The sequence below is a fragment of the Alexandromys fortis genome, unplaced genomic scaffold (genome assembly GCF_014885135.2).
Source record: "Alexandromys fortis isolate MF-2015 unplaced genomic scaffold, M_Fortis_MF-2015_v1.1 scaffold_83, whole genome shotgun sequence".
Lineage (NCBI taxonomy): Eukaryota > Metazoa > Chordata > Mammalia > Rodentia > Cricetidae > Alexandromys > Alexandromys fortis.
In genome coordinates this window covers 6,971,114-6,991,838 of record NW_026068001.1, presented here as the reverse complement: position 1 = coordinate 6,991,838, position 20,725 = coordinate 6,971,114, and the positions used below count along the sequence as shown (strand labels likewise).

At 38.0% G+C, this 20,725-nt stretch overlaps 1 protein-coding gene across 3 annotated transcripts in view; it reads right to left on the bottom strand.

Annotated features, from left to right (window-relative positions):
• Med14 (mediator complex subunit 14) overlaps nucleotides 1-20,725 on the bottom strand; it is an 89,492-nt gene that overhangs the window by 20,720 nt on the left and 48,047 nt on the right. For all 3 annotated transcript variants that reach the window (XM_050160754.1, XM_050160757.1, XM_050160756.1), the window contains exons 12-21: nucleotides 20,324-20,402; nucleotides 17,755-17,914; nucleotides 14,660-14,854; nucleotides 12,699-12,833; nucleotides 9,648-9,724; nucleotides 4,643-4,803; nucleotides 4,411-4,557; nucleotides 3,717-3,808; nucleotides 2,151-2,303; nucleotides 1,600-1,869 (exon numbers count right to left, since the gene is read on the bottom strand). In XM_050160754.1, coding sequence (XP_050016711.1) covers nucleotides 1,600-1,869; nucleotides 2,151-2,303; nucleotides 3,717-3,808; nucleotides 4,411-4,557; nucleotides 4,643-4,803; nucleotides 9,648-9,724; nucleotides 12,699-12,833; nucleotides 14,660-14,854; nucleotides 17,755-17,914; nucleotides 20,324-20,402 — 1,469 coding nt within the window. The remainder of the gene's footprint in view (nucleotides 1-1,599; nucleotides 1,870-2,150; nucleotides 2,304-3,716; nucleotides 3,809-4,410; nucleotides 4,558-4,642; nucleotides 4,804-9,647; nucleotides 9,725-12,698; nucleotides 12,834-14,659; nucleotides 14,855-17,754; nucleotides 17,915-20,323; nucleotides 20,403-20,725) is intronic.

The window sequence follows — 20,725 nt, the reverse complement described above, 5'->3', positions numbered from 1 at the left end:
ATAGGAGGAGTGCTGGGTTAGAGCCTAGCCAGGAACATCCGACAAGATTTAAAAAAAAAAACTAAGTGAAAGAAGTAGGCCAGGGGGCTGGAGAGATGGCTCAGAGGTTAAGAGCATTGCCTGCTCTTCCAAAGGTCCTGAGTTCAATTCCCGGCAACCACATGGTGGCTCACAACCATCTGTAATGAGGTCTGGTGCCCTCTTCTGGGGTGCATACACACAGACAGAATATTGTATACATAATAAATAAATAAATATTTAAAAAAAAAGAAGTAGGCCAGGGAGATGGTGTACTTGATAAAGTGATTGCTACAGAAACATGAGGATTTCAGTTTTTTGTTTTGTTTTTGTTTATTTCTTTGTATTTTTCGAGACAGGGTTTCTCTGTGTAGCTTTGGTTGTCCTGGAATTCGCTCTGTAGATCAGGCTGACCTCAAACTCGCAGAGATCCGCCTGCCTCTGCCTCCTGAGTGCTGAGATTAAAGGGTGCACCACCACTGCCTGGCAAAGAATTCAGTTTTGATGCCCAGAACCCATGTTAAAAAGCCAGATATGGCACTGAGCAAGTTTAATCTCAGCATTGGGTAGATACAGACAGGAGGCTCCCTGAAGCCTGCTGACTAACTAGTCTTGGTGAATCAAGTGAGCTCCAAAATCAGTGAAAGGCTCCATCTCACAAACAAACAAACAAACCCTGTATTGAATAAACAAAATAAAAAAACAAATAACAACAAAAAGGAAGATAAAGAATTAAAATAGCTGACATCAACCTATGACCTATGTATATACATGCATTTCTAAAAAACAAACATGTACATTCCCTCCAGCCAGTTAATGTTGGCATTTTAAATTGCATAATTTTAATCTTAAACCATCCTAAGTGAGACAGTCTTTCTAAATAAGATGATGTAATCAAAAACTTAAGCAAGGATAATAGACCAGCATTTGAAACTATTAGAATCCTAAATATGAACACAGGCATCTGACTCTCGTAAGGCTCTCCAGCAATAAAGTGTTCCATTAAAGTCCCAAAAATATGGGGCCACTACATCCATTAGATCTAACTCTAATGAATGAACTGACATTGTGCATTGTGGAGTCCATTCTCTATGAAGAGATACTTTGCTCAACCTAGGGTTGGGGGAGTGTGGGGTTGGGTCCTGCTTTAATGAGGCAACAGAGCAGACTTAGCTGACTTCCCAGGCGAGGCTTTAACTTCTGAGGAGAGGATCGGGGTGGAGGAAAAGTAAAGGAACAAGAGGAAGGGGGGGGGGGGGGACTGGGATTGGCATGTAAAGATAGATAGATAGATAGATAGATAGATAGATAGATAGATAGATAGATAGATAGATAGATAGATAGATAGATAGATCCAAAGAGCAAATGCTTATTCATAAGAGTGTGGAAACAAGAGGTCTCCTAACAGTTCATGTACATAGAACAGTACTTGATACAAATTCTAGATCATCAAAAGAAAGTCAGAGAAGATACACTTTACTACTCATTAAATTCTAATGGGACAGCATTTCTCTCTCAGAGCAACTGTTTTCAAGATTATGTTTATTTAGTCTATCATTCTGTAACACTGAAGTTTATTACCTTCAATCCTGGTGCAGGATAGAAACCTTCAACTAACTTGCTGTTATCAAAAAGACTATAAGCACCATCCCGTATTGCCACAACACCACGACTACGGCAGTATATATCAATGCAGTACATGTTCCTGAAGGCCAGTCTGATGTGGGTGGATGACTGCGGTAGAATGGAGAAACACTGGTAGGCAGTGTTAGTTCTCTGAGTCAAGCCCAACATTGGCACAGTAGGGAGTTTGTTGATGGCATTTAATGGTGCCTGAGTATCAAACAACACCTAGAAGAAACAAACACAAAGAAGTCATCCAGTTGCCATGCAACTACGAAAAACTTAGAATATTCTACGTATCACTGTCACAAATGAGCATTCTAGAAACATCCTATAAAAGTTTTCACTTGAAGTTTAATCAAATTCTCAAGGCGATATTAAAAAATCATAAAGACAAAAGCATCCATGTTAGTTATTAAAGACAAATGCAGATGATCTTTTGAGACATTTAGCATGACGCACTATCATTCCTAAGTCTTATTTTTAGACAGTATAGGGAACGTAATTACCTGTAACAACTGAACCACATTTGGTGTTTTGTTGAACATTTCTTGAAGTTGATGGAGAATGGTATTGTGACAGTTACTGCAACCTGAGTTTGGGCCAACTGTTCCCAAAGAAATGTGAAATTTCTGATGAATAGAATTCCACTGGATACTAATCTAAATCAGAGAGAGCACATTTAAGAAAACTGAAAAGTTGATTTGAGATTTGAGATGAAGAACAAAATGTTAAAAGTTGCCAAATATCTAAATGAGATCTTTTCTAAAAATGAGTAACATGGTAAAATTTAGACCCAAATTCCAAGAAAAAATCATTAAACTTTAGTAATTATCACACACATTCCTCAGGTGTTTCTTTTTCTCTTCAACTGCTGACTCCTCAGTGCTACCAAAGGAGCACTGTCATAAAAGAGAAGGAAGCTACCTCAAACAGAGTTTCATTCAATTACTATGTCTTAAAACACAAGTAATTTCTGATATTACTAGAAAAAGAAGTGTTTGTTTATCTATTTGTTTATTTAGTGTGTATTGAGTGTTCTCCTACAAGTCTCTACATGTACCCCATGTGTGCCTGGTGTCCAAGGAGGCCAAAAGAGGGGACTGGGTTCCCTGGACTTGGATTTACAGATGGTTGTGAGCTGCTATGTGGGTGTTGGGAACCAAGCAGATCGGCTCTGAGAACAGCATAGGTTCTCAATTACTGAGTCCTCTCTTTAGCCCTCAGTTGATTTCATTTTTAAGGACAAGAAGAAAGTAGAGATTACAGGGAGTACATTTAGGGTTAAGAGGGGCTGGAAAGATGGCTCAGAGGACCCAGGTTCAATGCCCAGAACCCACATGGATGTTCACAATTGTAATTCCAGTTCCAGAAGATCTGACACCTTCATAGAGACACACATGCAGGCAAAACTCCAAAGCACATTAAATACATAAATCTTTTTTAAAAAAAAAGAAGATAGGAGCAAACAATGACTATATTCAGAAGTCAAACCAAAGCTATACACACACACAACACACACAGCCACCAATAAATACTCTTCCTAACAATTTGAAATAAGTGAAGGAAAAATATCACCAAAAGTGCTTGTTTTACAATCAAGAACATATATACACTAAAGATATAATTTTTTCTCAATTTCAAAGGATTAAGCATATCACACTTTTATTTCAGCAAAGCATTTAAAATTTACCATTTTATCTATGGTTTGACTTGAGCCCTATTTAAGGCAATTTCCTTTCCTTTTCTTCCTTCTTGAGACAGTGTCAATAAGTAGCCTAGGAAAGTTTTGAAACCAAGATCCTGACCCAGCCTCTAGAGTGCCAGCTTAAAGGTATATACCATATACCACCATGCCTGGTAGCTTTCATTTGTTTTAGATTCTTTTTTTGTTGTTTGTTTGTTTGTTTTCAAGACAGGGTTTCTCTGTAGTTTTCTGAGCCAGTCCCAGAACTAGCTCTTGTAGACCAGGCTGGGCTCCAACTCACAGAGATCCACCTGCCTCTGCCTCCCAAGTTGTCTTCTGTTCTTAATTTTTTAAAGATACATAAAGATGTTTTAATCCATTGACTTACTGAGCTTCCTTTGGTGGTTCCATAACACAAGGTAAGTTTTCGATAATTATAAACACGAACTTCGGAGAAAATATTCAGATGAGCAGGTATGTCTATGCAGAAACAAACCAAAAAAGTTATTAGTACACATAAGGTTTTAAAAAGTAGATTGGAAAAAGAGGGCATTTGGCATATTATATATGCCTAGTTTTCTTATGATAAGATCTCCTTTAAGCCCATACTTTGTCTCAACTTCCCTATTTAGCTGAGGGTGACAATGTGCTCCTGATCCTGTTAAGTGTTGTGGTCACAGGCAAACATCACCATGTACAGAGTAAATGAGTAGAATATTGTGGGAACTCACAAGTCTGTTTATGTGCCCAAATTTCTAGAAATAGTAGAAACTTAACAGTTATATTCTCTGGAGAAAAGAAATTATAGGCTGAGGTAAAGGAGACAATTTTTCTTAGATATATTTTGTTTGTTTGTTTGTTTGTTTGTTTGTTTGTTTGTTTCAAGATAGGGTTTTTCTCTGTAGTTTTGGAGCCTGTCCTGGAAACTAGCTCTTGTAAACCAGGCTGGCCTAAAACTCACAGAGATCCGCCTGCCTCTGCTTAGATATACTTTTTGACTATTCACTTTTTAAAGCAATGTACAGGTTTTATTTCTGTTACAGAAAAAGGTACTTTTAATTTAAAAGGAAAATTACACATACCTGGTAGAGAACGTGCAAACTCCAACACACACTCATATAATCGGGCAATGCTACTCCAGTCATTAAGAAACATTTCAACTACTTTTCTACCACCAACAGGTTCGGACAACAGATTTTCATACGTTAGGTAAACATGCCGAGATGGTCCTATAGGATTCAAAAGAGAAGATTAATAGTAATCAACACCTTAAAAATCTAGAAATATGCATAAACAGTATATGAAAAATCTTACCTTGCTCCCTGGTAGAAGTGCCATTAAGCGGACAGTTTGCAAACACTAATTCTGCCACCCATGTGCGGTTATTTCTACCTTGTAATCGGAAAGTGCAATCAAGAAGAGAGCGGTCCAGGGCCTTTTGGGTTTCCTCATTTACTCCCTTACAGGGAGGAATTCTAGTGATGAAAAACAGCACATGAAATGTACGTTACACACAAAGACAAAGAACAATATATGAATGACAGATAAGATATGACATCATAACTTCAGGTTCAACCATGATTCTAGATCCCTTCCTTCTACAAAGAAAGGAAGTAATTCCTAGTAATTGATAATATTTAAGCTGTATCACTTCACATCAACCTATATGAGAACTCTTATTTTAAGTTTTTTTTCCCCCTTCTACATGGCAGGATCTTCCTGTGTAGCCCTGAATATCCTGGAATTCACTCTGTAGATCGGGCTGGCCTTAAACTCAGATCCGCCTGTTTCTGACACCCAAGTACTGGAATTAAAGGTGTGCAACATCACTGTATGGCTCCTTTTAAATTTTAAAGTGAGGTTTGTCTTTGTTCACAATCTTGTTGCTTACAAGGGGTTCTAATTCTAGAGAATGAATATCTATCTAGAACATCCTCAAGAAAAGCTAAGGGGACAAAAACACTTGTAAATTCATTTTGAAAACAGGATGACATAGTAAAATAATAAGGACTCTAGAGTGAGGGATATGCACTAATTTTAATAGTCATATTTAATTGAATCTCAATTACCCAACTATAAAATCAATAGAAGAGTTTCTCTTATGGATCACTCATTAAAAAATAAATACATATGTGACTAAAACATGCAAATGTTAATTCACACTTGGAGCAAAATCTTTTTTTTCAGATTTTATTTATTTACTTCAAATTATGTATACAGTATTTTGCCTGCATGTCTGCCTGTAGGCCAGAAAAGGGCACCAGATCTCATTATGGACGGTTGTGAGCCATCATATGGTTGCTGGGAACTGAACTCAAAACTGAACCCAGGGCCTTTTGAGATAAACCCCTAACACTGCAAAAGCAAATTTTAATCATAGCCTTTAATGTCCTAACAAAATTATAGGTTATTTGGGCTGTAGCATTGGCTGTTCTTCCAGAGGTCCTGAGTTCAATTCCCAGCAACCATGTGGTAGTTCAAAACAATCGATAATGAGATCTGGTGTCTCTACTGGCCTGCAGGAACACATGCAGGCAAAATACTGTATACATAATAAATAAATAAATCTTTTTAAAAATATGGGTTTCACAATCCCAGAGAACCTAGACAACAAAGAGGATCCTAAAAGAGACATACATGGATCTAATCTACATGGGAAGTAGAAAAAGACAAAAATCTCCTGAGTAAATTAAAAATATGGGTTATTTGTTCTTTGCATCTTCCTCCTTTGCAGAATTGACCTTTGTGATAAAGTTTGATTTGTATTAACCCACTTAACATACATGCTGTAAGTTAAACAAAAGGAATGTAGAAAGATGAGGGCAGGGGTGAGGCAGAGTGTGCCAGACTCTGTGGCTGTACTTAGTGCAAAATTGGCCCTTGGTGGTCATCTCTGCTGACTTCCCAGAGGCATAGCTTGGGCAACACCCTAGTGGGCCTGCATGGCAGCCTCAGAAATGGACTGCCAGCAGTGAAAAGGCTTGGGACCAGGCACCAGGCTCCCTGAGCTCCCTCTGCTTGGAGCTCTCCGCTGAGGCAGATGCACTGCAAGTAACCCCAGGAGAGGAGGACAGATGAGGAATTAGGTGAGAGGAGTGGGAACCATAAACCTATTAATAAACACTGCCATGAAAAGCCGCTTCAGCACAGGGGAAAATCTACGGGCCATACAGCTAAAAGATAGTAAACAGCTGAAGCATCATCTAGTACTAAAACTCTGAAAAGGGTAGAAAATCTGAACAAAACAATCAAATATGCATTATCTTTCTAGCATTAGTGGAGATTCAATGAGCAAATCCACATCTTTATGAAACTCTAGAATTTGATGGGAAAAATCAAGATACAAGCTATCTAGTTATTGATAGGCAATAGTGTAGGGTAGCCTATTATTCCCTAGAGAGCACCTAACCCATGTCTGTAATCACAGCTATTCAAGTCTGAGGGAAATCTCAAATTCAAGGCCAGCCTAAGCAACTATAATTTACATAGTCCCCAAATCCATCAGAAAGCAAAATCTAGAAAGTTAACAGTGGATGTAGCATAGTGGTAGAAAAAAATGCATTGAAAAAGTTGTTCCATCCAAAATGCATTACAAAAGTAGGCCTTGGTAACATGTTTATAATGGTAGCACAAGGGAGACAATCCCTGATGAAGGAGGTAGAGGCAAGAGAATCAGGAGTTGAACTTGCTACTTAATTTCAAGACAAGGCTATGCTACAGAAAACACTGTTAAAAGCGTGGTGGTGCAGAATGCATAGCAATGTTGAAAGATAATTTTGACACAGACAAATTATCCAGGTATGTGTGGCTTTTATGATCAGTCTATATAAACATTAAAATATCAATGTTTGGAAATATTTTTGAAGATTTACCTTCCACATATTTGGTAGATAGACAGATATTCTGCTATACAGTAGCCTCTCTCCACATTAAGTTAGGGAGAAGCCACACAAGGACCCAATGTTTAATCTGTTACAATCAGACCCAGACAATCATAGTGAATGGGGTATTTCATCATCTGGTATTTGGACAAGCTATTATTGAAATACTGGTGCGGGAGAATTGTCTGTATTCTCTCAATCATGTTATAAATAAATGCTGATTGGCCAGGCAGGAAATATAGGTGGGAAAACCAGACAGGAAGTAGAAATGATGTAATGAGAACAAGAGAATTCTGGGAAGGAGAAAGTTGATTCCTCCCACTCCTGCCCAGACCACCGAAGCAGCAGGATGTGATCTGTCCCCAGTGAAAATAGGTACTGAGCCACATGGCTAACATAGATCAGAAAAAAGAATCAAGATGTGAGAGTTAGCCAGTGAGAGGCTAGAGCTAATGGGCCAATCAGCTTATAAATTATAGAGAGCTATGTGTGATTTTCTTTGGGGCTAAACAGTTGTGGGATACCGGGCGGGACAAAAACCCCAGCAACAAACAGCTCCTCATGTTACAAAATACTTAACCGTACCAATCGTTTCATATTAGTTTCCTATGCTCAATTGTTTATAATGGAGGGATACTGTTGGTGCCAAATCAGAATGTAGCTATTGCTTTCACCCAGTTACTGATATTGGTGTGGGAACAGATTGCTACCATAGAATTAGATGACACTTTTAATTTTTTTTTAATTTATTTGAGTGGGCATGGTGGCATACACCTTTAATTCCAGCACTCTGGAGGCAGAGGCAGCCTCTGCCTCTCTGTGAGTACAATGCCAGCCTGGTCTAGAGTGAGTTCCAGGACAGGCTCCAACGCTACAGATAAAGCCTGTCTCAAACAAAACAAAACAAAACCAATTATTTATTTTATAAGTGTATGCACCCATAGCCATGCCACATGTGTCAAGGTCAGAGGACAACTTGCACAAGTCAGTTCTCTCCTTCCACCAAGTAGATTATGGAGATTAAATTAAAGCAGACAAGCTTGGCAGCAGATAACTTTTACTCCCCTCCCCCTCACCGAGACATCTCTTGAGTTTGGTTCAGCACATTGCTGTGGAGAGCCTTATGTCATCTGGCAGATCCCAAACTACTTCCTGTAAATTCCTCCCAGAAAAATTTTTATATGTAAATATATACTTAGTATTTAATATGTAAGGATGAATGTAGGGAGACAAACGGGGGAAGGGGGGCGACACAACACAGCTGTTTGATTCTCTATTAAGTTATGATGTGTCGTGTCATTAATACTAATGATGAGTGTTTAGTACACAAGTTGAGATTGAAACTGGGTGCATCATGTCAATGATCATTCTTTATTTGTAGTAACCAGTTTCTTCTGAACTATCCAAATTAAAAACAACAACAGCAAGAGTATCTAACTGCTTCATTCCCTGTTTTTGGTTATTTGGAAATTTTAGATGCAGTGTTTACCTGGCATGGATTACTACAACTAGAACAGAAAGCCAAAGTCAATCCCCAGGACCCAAATAGCAATTCACGACTGCCTGTAACTCCAATTCCAGAAGAACTCAATGTCTTCTTCTGTCCTTCACACACAGTGCGTAGACATTCATGCAGATGAAGGAGCCATATACATAAAATTTCTTAAATAATATAAAAAGTGAGGAAAACATTTCATGGACAAAGAGGGTGAACCACATCTAAAAATTTCAAAAAGTGTAATTTAAACAGTTATTCCCTAGCTGATGTTTCTCTAGTATTCAACAACTCGAGAAATCAGGCTAAAGTTACCTATGGCACATGTTTTTGTTTCTTGAGACAATCATCTCACTATGAGGTCCACATTAGTCTGGATCCTCTGAGCTTAGCTTACACCTCCATGTTCAACTCTCCTTTTCTCCTGCCTTGCTGAACATTCAGGTCTGGCATGCTGAGCTTTCTCTTACTTCCAACCATTCACACATTAGCAGTTATCTCCTCTGGTTAGAACCTTCTACTCTAATTACATGTCCCTGTGCTCTGGCTAATTCTCACCGCTCTCAGTCTAAGTACAACTGGCACTTTCTTGGGAATTTCCATCTTGACTTACGAACTAGGCTATATCTCCCTGCTATGTGAATCCAAAGCATCCTGCAGGGACTTACAAAAATCAAGCCTGAAGCACAATAATATTCAAAAAATTATGAATAACAAATGAAAGAGATGTATGCAGAGAAATGATGCCCTAAAATGCAAATGGGGCTGAATTGCCACTCAACAGGTAGAAGAGAACCTCCCCTGGACCTCAGCAATTCTACACAGAAAGCTATCATACACACACAGGTGTGAGCTCTGTTCTACATGCTTTCAAAGGAGACAAACTGTCCTTCAGCATGGCTGCAGTGTGTGGCACCATGTTAGATACAGAACAGGGGCTTACTTTAGTAAGCGAATTGCATGGCTGAAGCCATCACCTTCCACTTGCACTCCTTGATGGGGTATCTCCAGGTTGGACAACTGGAAAGAGAAAAAGGACAGTAGTATTAAACTGTTCATTTTACAAAAGAAAGTAGCTTTTCTCTACACTTTAATCTATTTTCATCCCATCTGTTCTAAGGCAGCCTTTCTCAAATTGACAAGTTATAAGGAATGAGCACTGTTATCATTAGACTTCCGTGGAACTTATAGTAAGGCAACTGCAAGGCAAAGGACCTTGAGATTCTCTAGCTTAAATCTGCACAGTAGACAAATCTTCAAAATTCAGGAGATAAACCCATTTTTGCTACAAGCTAAAAGTAATCCAGAATCAGTTATAGTGGTTCCAAACAAAGCAACTAAGAACTAAGACTGGTATTATTTGTGATTCCACTGTTTGATCAAAAAGAAACTTAAGTCAGGCAAATGTAGGCTGAAACTCATTCAGTGGAAGATAGGAAGGCATGTCAGAAGGTCCTCTGATTGAGCAAAGAAATGCTTGACCTCAGCAAATAAAGGTAAGTCTTCTATAATGGAAGTTTTACATACCCTATTTCAACAATGATTTAAATGTTTGCCTAGCCCTACTTTGAGGTCCAGGCAGAACATAAGTATAGAAACTAGCTAATGACCAAATAAATAAGAGAAGTTCAGACTCAAAAATAAAAGCTCAAAAAATGGCTTGCCATCAATAAAGAGAGAAACACTGCAAATAAGATTACCCATAGCTATTCAAAGCACACGGTACATTATTATAATACCCTTCTCATAGAAGAGAAAGTAGGAAACACACTTGAACTCACTGGTACAGGAGATCACTTCCTAAATATAACCCCAGTAGCACTGACACTTAGAGCAACAATTAACAAATGGAACCTCCTGAAACTGAGAAGCTTCTATAAAGCAAAGGACACAGTCAACAAGACAAAACGGCAGACGACAGAATGGGGAAAGATCTTCTCCAACCCCAATTCGGGCAGAGGGCTGACCTCCAAATATACAAAGAACTCAAGAAATTGGTCATCAAAAGAACAAATAATCCAATAAAAAAGGGGTACAGACCTAAACAGAGAATTCTCAACAGAGAAATCTAAAATGGCTGAAAGACACTTAAGGAAATGCTCAACATCCTTAGCCATCAGAGTAATACAAATCAAAACAACTCTGAGATTCCATCTTACACCTGTAAGAATGGCCAAGATCAAAAACACTTATGACAACTTATGCTGGAGAGGATGTGGAGTAAAAGGAACACACTTCCATCGCTGGTGGGAGTGCAAACTAGTACTTCCGCTTCAGATTTCAGTACGGCAATTTCTAAGAAAATTAGAAAACAACCTACTTCAAGAACTAGCAATACCACTTTTGGGTATATATCCAAAGGATGCTCAATTGTACCACAAGGACATGTGCTCAATTATGTTTATAGCATCATTGTTTGTCATAGCCAGAATCTGGAAACAACCTAAATGCCTCTTGACCAAAGAATGGATAAGAAAAATGTGGTACATTACACAATAGAGTACTACACAGCAGAAAAAAATAATGGCATCTTGAAATTTGCAGACAAATGGATAGAGCTAGAAAGCATCATGTTGAGTGACATAACCCAAACACCAGAAAGACAAATATCATATATACTCACTCATAAGTGGCTTTTAGAAGAAAGCAAAGAAAAACCAGACTACAGTTCACAATTCCAAAGAACCTAGACAACAAAGAGGACCCTAAAGAGAGACATACATTAATCTACATGGTAAGTAGAAAAAGATAAGATCTCCTGAGTAAATTGGAAGCATGGGGACCATGGGAGAGGGTAGACAGGGAGAGGAGAAGAAAGGAAGGAAGCAAGGAAAAATATATAGCGCAATAAAAACAATAAAAAAGAAATTTAAAAAAGAGCACTGGTTGCTTTTCCATGTGATACAAGATCAATTCACAGCACCACATGGCAGCTAGGGGATAAAGGACCCTCACACAAACATACATGCAGGCAAAACACCAATGCACAAACATACACATAAAAGCAATAATAAAAAATAGAGGTTGTAGCAGGCATAATGGTATATGACTGTAATCCTATTACAGGAAAGTAGAAGCACAAACACAAAATATTATGAGTTCATCCTTAGCTACATAGCAAGTTCAAGGACAGCCTAGAGAACATGAGACCCTTCAAAAAACAAGAGAAAACATACATAGACTGGTTACCTCCCTTTACATTCATATGTGGGGATCATGGTAGGTATCATAAAACCATTTTTTTACTGATATTTTGCCTGCAGGCATGTCTATGTGAAGGTGCCAGGTACCCAGGAGCTGAAGTCACAAACAGTGGTAAGCTGCCATGTGGGGTGCTGGGAACCAAACCCAGGTCCTCTAGAAGAGTAGCCAGTACAATTAACAGCTGAGCCATCTCTTCAATCCCTACAATATTAGTAAAGGAAATTGACTCTGCATCAGCCAACTGCTTCTTCCATAATACCAAAATAAACATTTAACTTAATATTTTTCTGACTTACTTCTCAAAAATAAGTCTAGTAATATTAGTATTCAAACAGCACGTATTACTTTACAAACTCAACAAAGAGATATGCTTTATTAGTCATTTCTAATAGACTTAAACAATGTTCCTACTATGAAGTAGAAGACATCAATTCTTACAAGTTGTCTACTTTCAGCTGGGCAGTGGTGGCACACACTTTTACTCCTAACACTCGGGAGGCAGAGGCAGGCGGATCTCTGTGAGTTCAAGGCCAGCCTGATCTATAAGAGCTAGTTCTAGGACAGTTGTGGCTGTTACACAGAGAAACCCTGTCTCGAAAAATAACCAAAATAAAAAACAAACAAACAAAAAAAAACCCAAGTAAAGTTATCTATTTTCTTTAATTGGGAAGAATTTAATTTCCATTATCTAAGGAGAAGAATATGAGCTGATAGATTGGGAGACAAAAGAGCTTGTGTGTACCCGAGACCAATTCTCCAGCTGGAAACAACTGGAAAATTCTGAACTTACCTCCAATCGAAGTCCTACAAATGGCATGTTGGTGTCACACATAGCGACAAAATGAGCTAGAACTTTATTGAAGGCACACATTTCTCCTGTTCGTTTGGCTTTCTTGCATTCTACTGGACATGGGTCATCAGACAACTAGAAATTAAAATTTTTTTAACTGTATTACAATTCACCAAGGCAAATAAAGCTCTACAACAAAGCTCAGGGTTAACACAAAAAATAAGACCTGTCAACAAAGGCACATTGAGCAAATCATAACCCAGACACAAGTAACATAGTAGTTACTTATCTTATGTTTAGCAAGTTGTTTTTTTATGAAATTATCAATTAAGAATTAAAAGAAAAGCATTTGGTATAATTTAGTAGTATGCACCTGTAATTCTAGTACTCAGGAAACAGAAGGATTTTGAATTTTTTTAAAATATTTATTTATTTATTATGTATACAATATTCTGTCTGTGTGTATGTCTGCAGGCCAGAAGAGGGCACCAGATCTCATTACAGATGACTGTGAGCCACCATGTGGTTGCTGGGAATTGAACTCAGGACCTTTGGAAGAGCAGGCAATGCTCTCAACCACTGAGCCATCTCTCCAGCCCCAGGATTTTGAATTTGAGGCCAGTCCAGGGTTAAAAAGAAAAGTAAAATGAAAAACAAAAAGGAAATTAAAATGAAAGAAACCTATCTGAAAAAAGGGGGGTGGTGGAAATGTAGCTCAGAGGAAGAGTGCTTACCTAGAGTACACACAGCCCCCCATTTCTAACACCACCACCCTACCCTCAAAAAAGAAGAAATATTTTTAAGAAAATGTGGGTAACTGTTTCACTGCTGCCCTATACCTCTGTTTAAGAATAATGAAACTAAGTGTAGTACACTTAGTAATTGTGAGGCAGGGGCTGGAGGGTGTCAATTTAGAAGCAAGAATTAGTAACATAAGACATCACAGACCAGCCAAATCTACACAGGAAGATCTTATCTCAAAAATAAAAAAGGCAGCCGGGCGTGATGGTGTATTCCTTTAATTTCAGCACTCAGGAAGACAGAGAAAGGCATATCTTTGACATTGGAGCCTAGCCTGGTCTACAGAGCCAGCTCTCCCAGATAGCCGGTGCTATACAGAGAAACTGTCTCAAAAAACAAAACAGGAAGTTCGCCCTTTTGTCTGCGGGGTCCTTCAACCTCCAAGAGTCCTGTCCCTGTGCTGAGGACAACCTTTCAGACCAAACCTTCATCTGGCGATGGATGGAGATAGAGACAGAGACCCACATTAGAGCACTGGACTGAGCTCCCAAGGTCCAAATGAGGAGCAGAAGGAGGGAGAACATGAGCAAAGAAGTCAGGACCGCGAGGGGTGCACCCACCCACTGATGCAGTGGGGCTGATGTAATGGGAGCTCACCAAGGCCAGCTGGACTGTTACTGATGGAGCATGTGATCAAACCGGACTCCCTGAAAATGTTGGACAAGGAGGGATGACTGAGAAGCCAAAGACAATGGCACTGGGTTTTTGATCCTACTGCATGTACTGGCTTTGTGGGAGCCTAGTCTGTTTGGATGCTCACCTTCCTAGACCTGGATGGAGAGGGAAGAAGAGGGGAGTGGGGGGAGTGGGAGGGGGAGGGAAGTGGGAGGAGGTGGAAATTTTTAATAATAATAATAAAAGGAAAAAAGGAAAAGATAAATAAAAAACAGTAATATAAAAAATTTTAAAACTAAAATAAAATGAAGCCGGGCAGTGGTGGCACACGCCTTTAATCCCAGCCATTGGGAGGCAAAGGCAGGCAGATCTCTGTGAGTTCAAGGCCAGCCTGGTCTACAGCTAGTTCCAGGACAGGCTCAAAAGCTACAGAAAAATCCCTGTCACAAAAACAACAAAAATAAGTAAATAAATAGATGGATGAAATGGGATGAGGATTGCAAAAACATTAATATAAATAACTTCTAACTTCTATGTGACCACACCTTGTGCTTGGTACCAGTTCCGGTCTGTTTCCCAGTCTTTGTATAGGAAATCAAGTCCTGGATGTTGTCCTTGAATTGCTGCAGCAGCAGTGCCTTGACAGGGCTGTCTTCACGATCTGGACTACTCACAGACATGAAGTAGTACTTGTACGATAGTTGAGTGGGTTTATTGGGAACCTCAAGCATTTCCACAACCTAAAATGATCCAAATCAGAAGGAAGTAAGCCCTAGTAGAATAAGAACCAGAGTACATTCTACATCTTGTATCAAGTGGAGTTTGGAATTATTTTTTAAAAAATTAAGAAAAAAATATATTTTTAAAAACCATTCTTTGTAAGTATACAATGTGTCTTCTAAATATTAGCAGTGGGAAAAAAGAATGTAAAGAGTAAAAGTAACAATAAACACAAGAAATGACATAAATTATTGATGCTAGTTTTGTTTTATTTTGTTTTTCGAGACAAGATTTTGCTGTAGCTTTGGAGCTGTCCTGGAACTCACTCTGTAGACCAGGTTGGCCTCCAACTCACAGAGATCTGCCTGTTTCTGCCTCCCGATTGCTGGAATTAAAGGCGTGCGCAACCACCACTCAGATGGCATTCATATTTTTTATTATAAGCTGAAATAAAAATATACCTAAACCAAGTAGGTCTTCTAGAATGTTATCTATTTTCAATATCCCTTTTACCTTTCTTATCTGTGAAAAGACCCTAAAAATTCAATTACTGTGGCCAAGACAAATCAGAGAAAAAACCAACAACTACATCTCACTGGGAAACATGCAAAAATAAATTTTCACTTTTGTATGTGAGGTAGGGTCTCAGTGTAGCCCATGCTACTGTAGGCCTTGAACTGCCTCCAACTCCCAAGTGCTACCACACCCAGCTAAACCCCAAGTTTTGAACTGAAAAATGTTGTTTGCTCTGGGGACAACATAAAAAAGAAGCAGTGCCGAAAAGGAATTAACCATGTCAGTGCTACCCTAAATGCCTCCTCAGAGTACCAGTGAGGAGTCATGGGTTGTCTTTATTTTTGTGAAGAAGTAATAAGGACACTGAAAAACGGAGTTTCCCGTCCAAGGTCACACACTTTGGTATTTTTTTCCTAGAAGTTAAACTGTTTGTTTAAGCCTTCCTCTTAGCCACTATGGCAGCTTAGAAATGTCAATATCTATCTTAAAAAAAAGACAGAGTATGAGGACATTAAGTGGCACGATAAATCTATATACCCTTACTGAGATAGAGGGTACTACTATACACTTAACCAAAACCAGTACCTTACAAATCTCAAGTCTGAGACAGCCTTGGTGGGTCAGGCCTTTAATCCAAAGTAGTTGGGAAGTTAGGGCAGGAAGATTACAAATGAGGATCCAGAGATAACTCAAGGTTAAGAGCACTGGTTCCAGTTCACAGCACCTATATGGCAGCTCACAACTGTCTATAACTCCAGACCCAGCTATCATACCTCTTCTTCAGGTTTTTATACACATATAGTACACAAACATACAAACATATAAAGGTTGTGTTCAAGGCTAACTTGTACAAGTTAGTGAAGCCTTGTCTCAAAAAAAAAAAAAAAGAGGGGTTCCGTGGTAAATCACTTGACTAGCATGTGTGAACCGTGGAATTAATCCTAGCAGCACCCACTTAATAATAAACCTCATATAATAAAAAGCACAGATTTTCATAGTATATAATTAGATCACAACAGAGGTGACCAACAAATAGAAAGGGAGAAAAAAAAAGAAAAATTTTTTTGTTTTGTTTTTTTATTTTTTTCAAGATAGGGTTTCTCTGTGTATCCCTGGCTGCCCTGGCACTCACTCTGTAGACCAGACCAGCCTTGAACTCACAGAGATCTGCCTGCCTCGTCCTCCTGAGTGCTGGGATTAGAGGCGTGCGCCACCACCACTACCAGTCCTTTCCTATTTTTAATGGTCACAGTAGCAGTTAATTTTTTTCTACTTAAGTGACAAATCTAAAGGAAGTAGAGTAACCTGCAATCAGGTTTGATCTAAACCAATTTGTTTTGCTACTGGGACACTGACACTAAAAGCTAGCTATTCATCGATGCTTACAAAATAAGGCCAGAAACTTAACAATATGTACCTACTTCAATTTTATTATGGGTGTGGCTGAGCCCAAAGCTCTATGAATATTTACAGTTTGGTTATTCATCATTACTAAGAAGACATATAGCACAAGCAACTCAACAAAAACTAAAACCACAGATAGCCCTTCAGTACATGTCAAATCTACTTCCATACACGAGATTTTAAAATTCATAAAATGATAAAATTCATGTCAACAGTAAACTCATTAACCTACTACATCAACAGTTCAGCCAGTACCTGGTATCAATTTAAGACGGTATATTGAAAAGGTACAACGAAAAACTTTAAAAATTCATTCCTATTCTTTAAGAAATCTTAGATTAATATTTTCAAACACCTTAGTTTTATCACAAATACTTACTTGTTATACACAGAAACTTAAGTGTGAAAATGTATTTATGGTAAGTTCTTAAAAAAATAATTCTTAACAAATTCAAAAAAGTCAAAAAATTAGAAAATGATATGAAAACTCCAAGTTCTCAAAAAAATCTAGGAAGAATGAAAATATGAAAAAGAAGAAATATGCCATCAACAAAATACAGTATGCCATCAATAAAGGAGAAAATAAAGCTACTTTTAGCCAGTCTATATTTACACAAACTCATATTTAACTAAAACCAAGCTAGTATGTCTGATACCAAACTCCTCCAAATCTTCATAATAGTTATAGTTAATTGCACTCAAATGCTTGCATTTAACCAAAGAGATGCTTAATTCCAATCAGAAACTAAGACTTCCTTGTCTATCATGAACAAAGCCTCCCTCCCCAACAACTTAGGCCTTATAATGGCAGAGGCAGTAGGGAGAGACAGAGTCTTAACTACTTTTCTGCCTTCATTCGTATCCCCTGGGTTGAAAATCCCAATATGAACATCAGACACTAAGTAAAATTCATTTACAAATGAAATTAAACAAGACAGTTTTCTGAATACATCCATACATATTAAACTTGTTCACTACCAAACACGCTTGACATACTTACAATGTAGTACTGTGGAAGGCGGGTAAGCTTAATAAATAGCTTATTCTTAGAAAGGTTTCCAATGGGATGCGTTGAATAGTTGGAAAGATACAACGTTTCAGTGGTTATTGTAGGCAGATGTTTTATAGAATGCTTGCAACGCTGTTGTCCAAGCCAAAACCTTAATTTAAAAGATAATCCACATCATAAAACCGTAACTTTTTGGGTTAACTGTATGCCACTAATTTCCAAATCAAATAAAACAAAAAAAGACATTTAGTCAATGGACACACGATCAAATCAATAATTCATTTCTACAGTTTTGTATTTGGCTTCTAATTCTACTTATAGAGTAAGAAATGTAAATTGCACTGTGAATAATTTGATGTGGGGGTGAAGTATAAGCCTAAGATAAAAGCTACAGAATGGCAGATTCCCAATGCTTAAAGATAACTCAAACTAAAATCAGTATCTTTCCTAAGAAACCTGAGGAGAGCTAGGAGATGGTGGCACACACCTTTAATCCCAGGACTCAGGGAGGCATAAACAGGAAGATCTCTGTGAGTCTGAGGCCAACCTGGTCAACAGAGTGAGTTCCAGGGCAGCCATGAATATACAGAGAAAACCTGTCTCAGGAATTCCATACACAAAAATACTATAAAGTGGGTAGAACACACCAGCTGTTTAGTGTCTAACAGTCAGCCCTGAAAATGTACATACATGTAAAAGTATATGGACTTAACTGGTTAGATTCAGGAATACAGATGTATATACATAAATGCATACAACAATTAGTGGGAAAAGGGAGCCAGGAATTTGAAGGGGATTGGGGCGGGATAAATGGGAAGGTCTGGAGGGAGTTATGTTATAATATCAAAAATTAAATAAAAATTAATCTAAAGTGTTCATAAAACAAAACAAGAAACAAGAATAAAAACTATTTTTTCTCTCATCACGGTAGATGTTAGCCCCATATTTTATAAAAATTATGTGTGAAGTGCTTGGCATTAACTCCCCTCTTTCCTCCCTCCTTTTCAAGTCAGACACTGGGTTTAACTTTGATGAGTTTACTATAGTACTTCTATAGATACTTATGTGACCGCCCTTGTTGCTTCAATAACAAATAATCAAATATGTAAAAAAAAAAATAAAGGTCTCCTTCAGACCCTTACTGGTCCACAATGAGCTAAGTAACACAAAAGAATGACTTTCATAGCAGTACAGCAATGCCAAAGAGGCCAAACTATTGAGAACAAACTCGCTCCATTTACTGAATAAGGTAGAGGTCAATTTAGGAAAAAGTGCTCTCGGAAAGAACTACATGTGGTACAAATGGTGTGCTAACCATGTGTATGAGAACTGTGTCGGAATATATTACACCTTATGGGTGGGGAGGCTGAGATAAGTGAAGATTATATTCCATCTTACGGGTAGTTTGCCAATTCACACAAAAGTGAAATGGTCAGGGAGGGTTTCCTTCGGTTTCTTTTGTTTGTTTTGGAGACATGTTCTGACCGTGTAGCCTAGTGAACCTATAACTCACTATGTAGATTAAACTGGTCTCAAATTCACAGATCAGAATGCCGCTATTCCAGAGTCCGAAAGATGATTTTTCATCATTAAAACCCATCTGACATTTAATCATAACTTTTATTAAAGGATCAATCGAAGGAATTTAGATAAACATTAAAAATGTATCATCATTTGCCTCACTTGGGCAAGAGCAGGTAGCAAACACATGAATAGTGCTTGGAACTTTGAGAGTTTTAACTATTTTATGAGTTAAATAGCATTTGCACCTTATATCTACTTAAAACTCATAAAATTACTAGACTTAGAATCTTAATTTTAAAAAAGTGCAGCCTACTGAAATACTGCTTTTAACACCATACAAATGATCAAGCATACATAAGGAAAGCCTCTTGCCCAAACTGGCTTTCTAAAGACCAATCCAAATTTTTAATGACAGTAGAAATATTAATAAAGCACAAAATGATTTCAACTGACTAGATAAAAATATATAAAAATGACAAATAAAAAACTATTGTGGTATACTATGCCACAGCCTCGTCTCTCAATTCTTATACTGAAGTCCTTATCTTCAAATGCTATGCTGTTCAAAGGCAGCCTTTGTGAAGTAGCTAGGTTTTTCAGAAGGGGTCATGAAGCAAGGCAGAGGCAGGTGGATCTCTGTGAGTTCGAGACCAGCCTGGTCTACAAAGCTAGTTCCAGGACAGGCTCCAAAGCTACACAGAGAAACCCTGTCTCAGGAAACAAAATAATTCTGGCTAAGAACAAATAGCATTCAATTAGAGGACGTGGTACAAATATTAATTAAGTGATGCTTGAAGTGATTGTTCAGAGAAAATATGGAGAGGAATGATAGTTCAGTGCCATAGTCCTCATTGGATCTAGAGGATCTCATATGAACACTGCCATCCTGGATGCATTCCAAGGAACCAAAAGATGTTCAAGTTTCATGTCATAAATTTTAAGGGCAGTGACAGATTAAGACTAATGATGGAGATGAAAATAAATCTTGTTAAGATAGGTTTCCCTTTCAGTCTTGAGCTACATTAAGTAAGCTTACTTAAGTTGCTGAATCCAAGGGATGATCCGCTTCATATCGTCATTCACAGATTTTTCCATGTCCTCCAGAGTGGCCTGGTCTACAGAATAAAGAATTCATTAATTAACTGCTTATAAGACAAACAAAATCCTTATCTGTACAGCCACAGTTTAAATGAAAATTATTTTTTTAGGCAGAAACCCATGTTGCAGTTGAGTGAGAAAATAAACTAAATCCATCAGGAGCTGTCAATCAACTTGCTTTTTCTCCTTCACATTTCACTGGCAAGAGCAGGTAGCAAACACATGAATAGTGCTTGGAACTTTGAGAGTTTTAACTATTTTATGAGTTAAATAGCATTTGCACCTTATATCTACTTAAAACTCATAGAATTACTAGACTTAGAATCTTAATTTTAAAAAA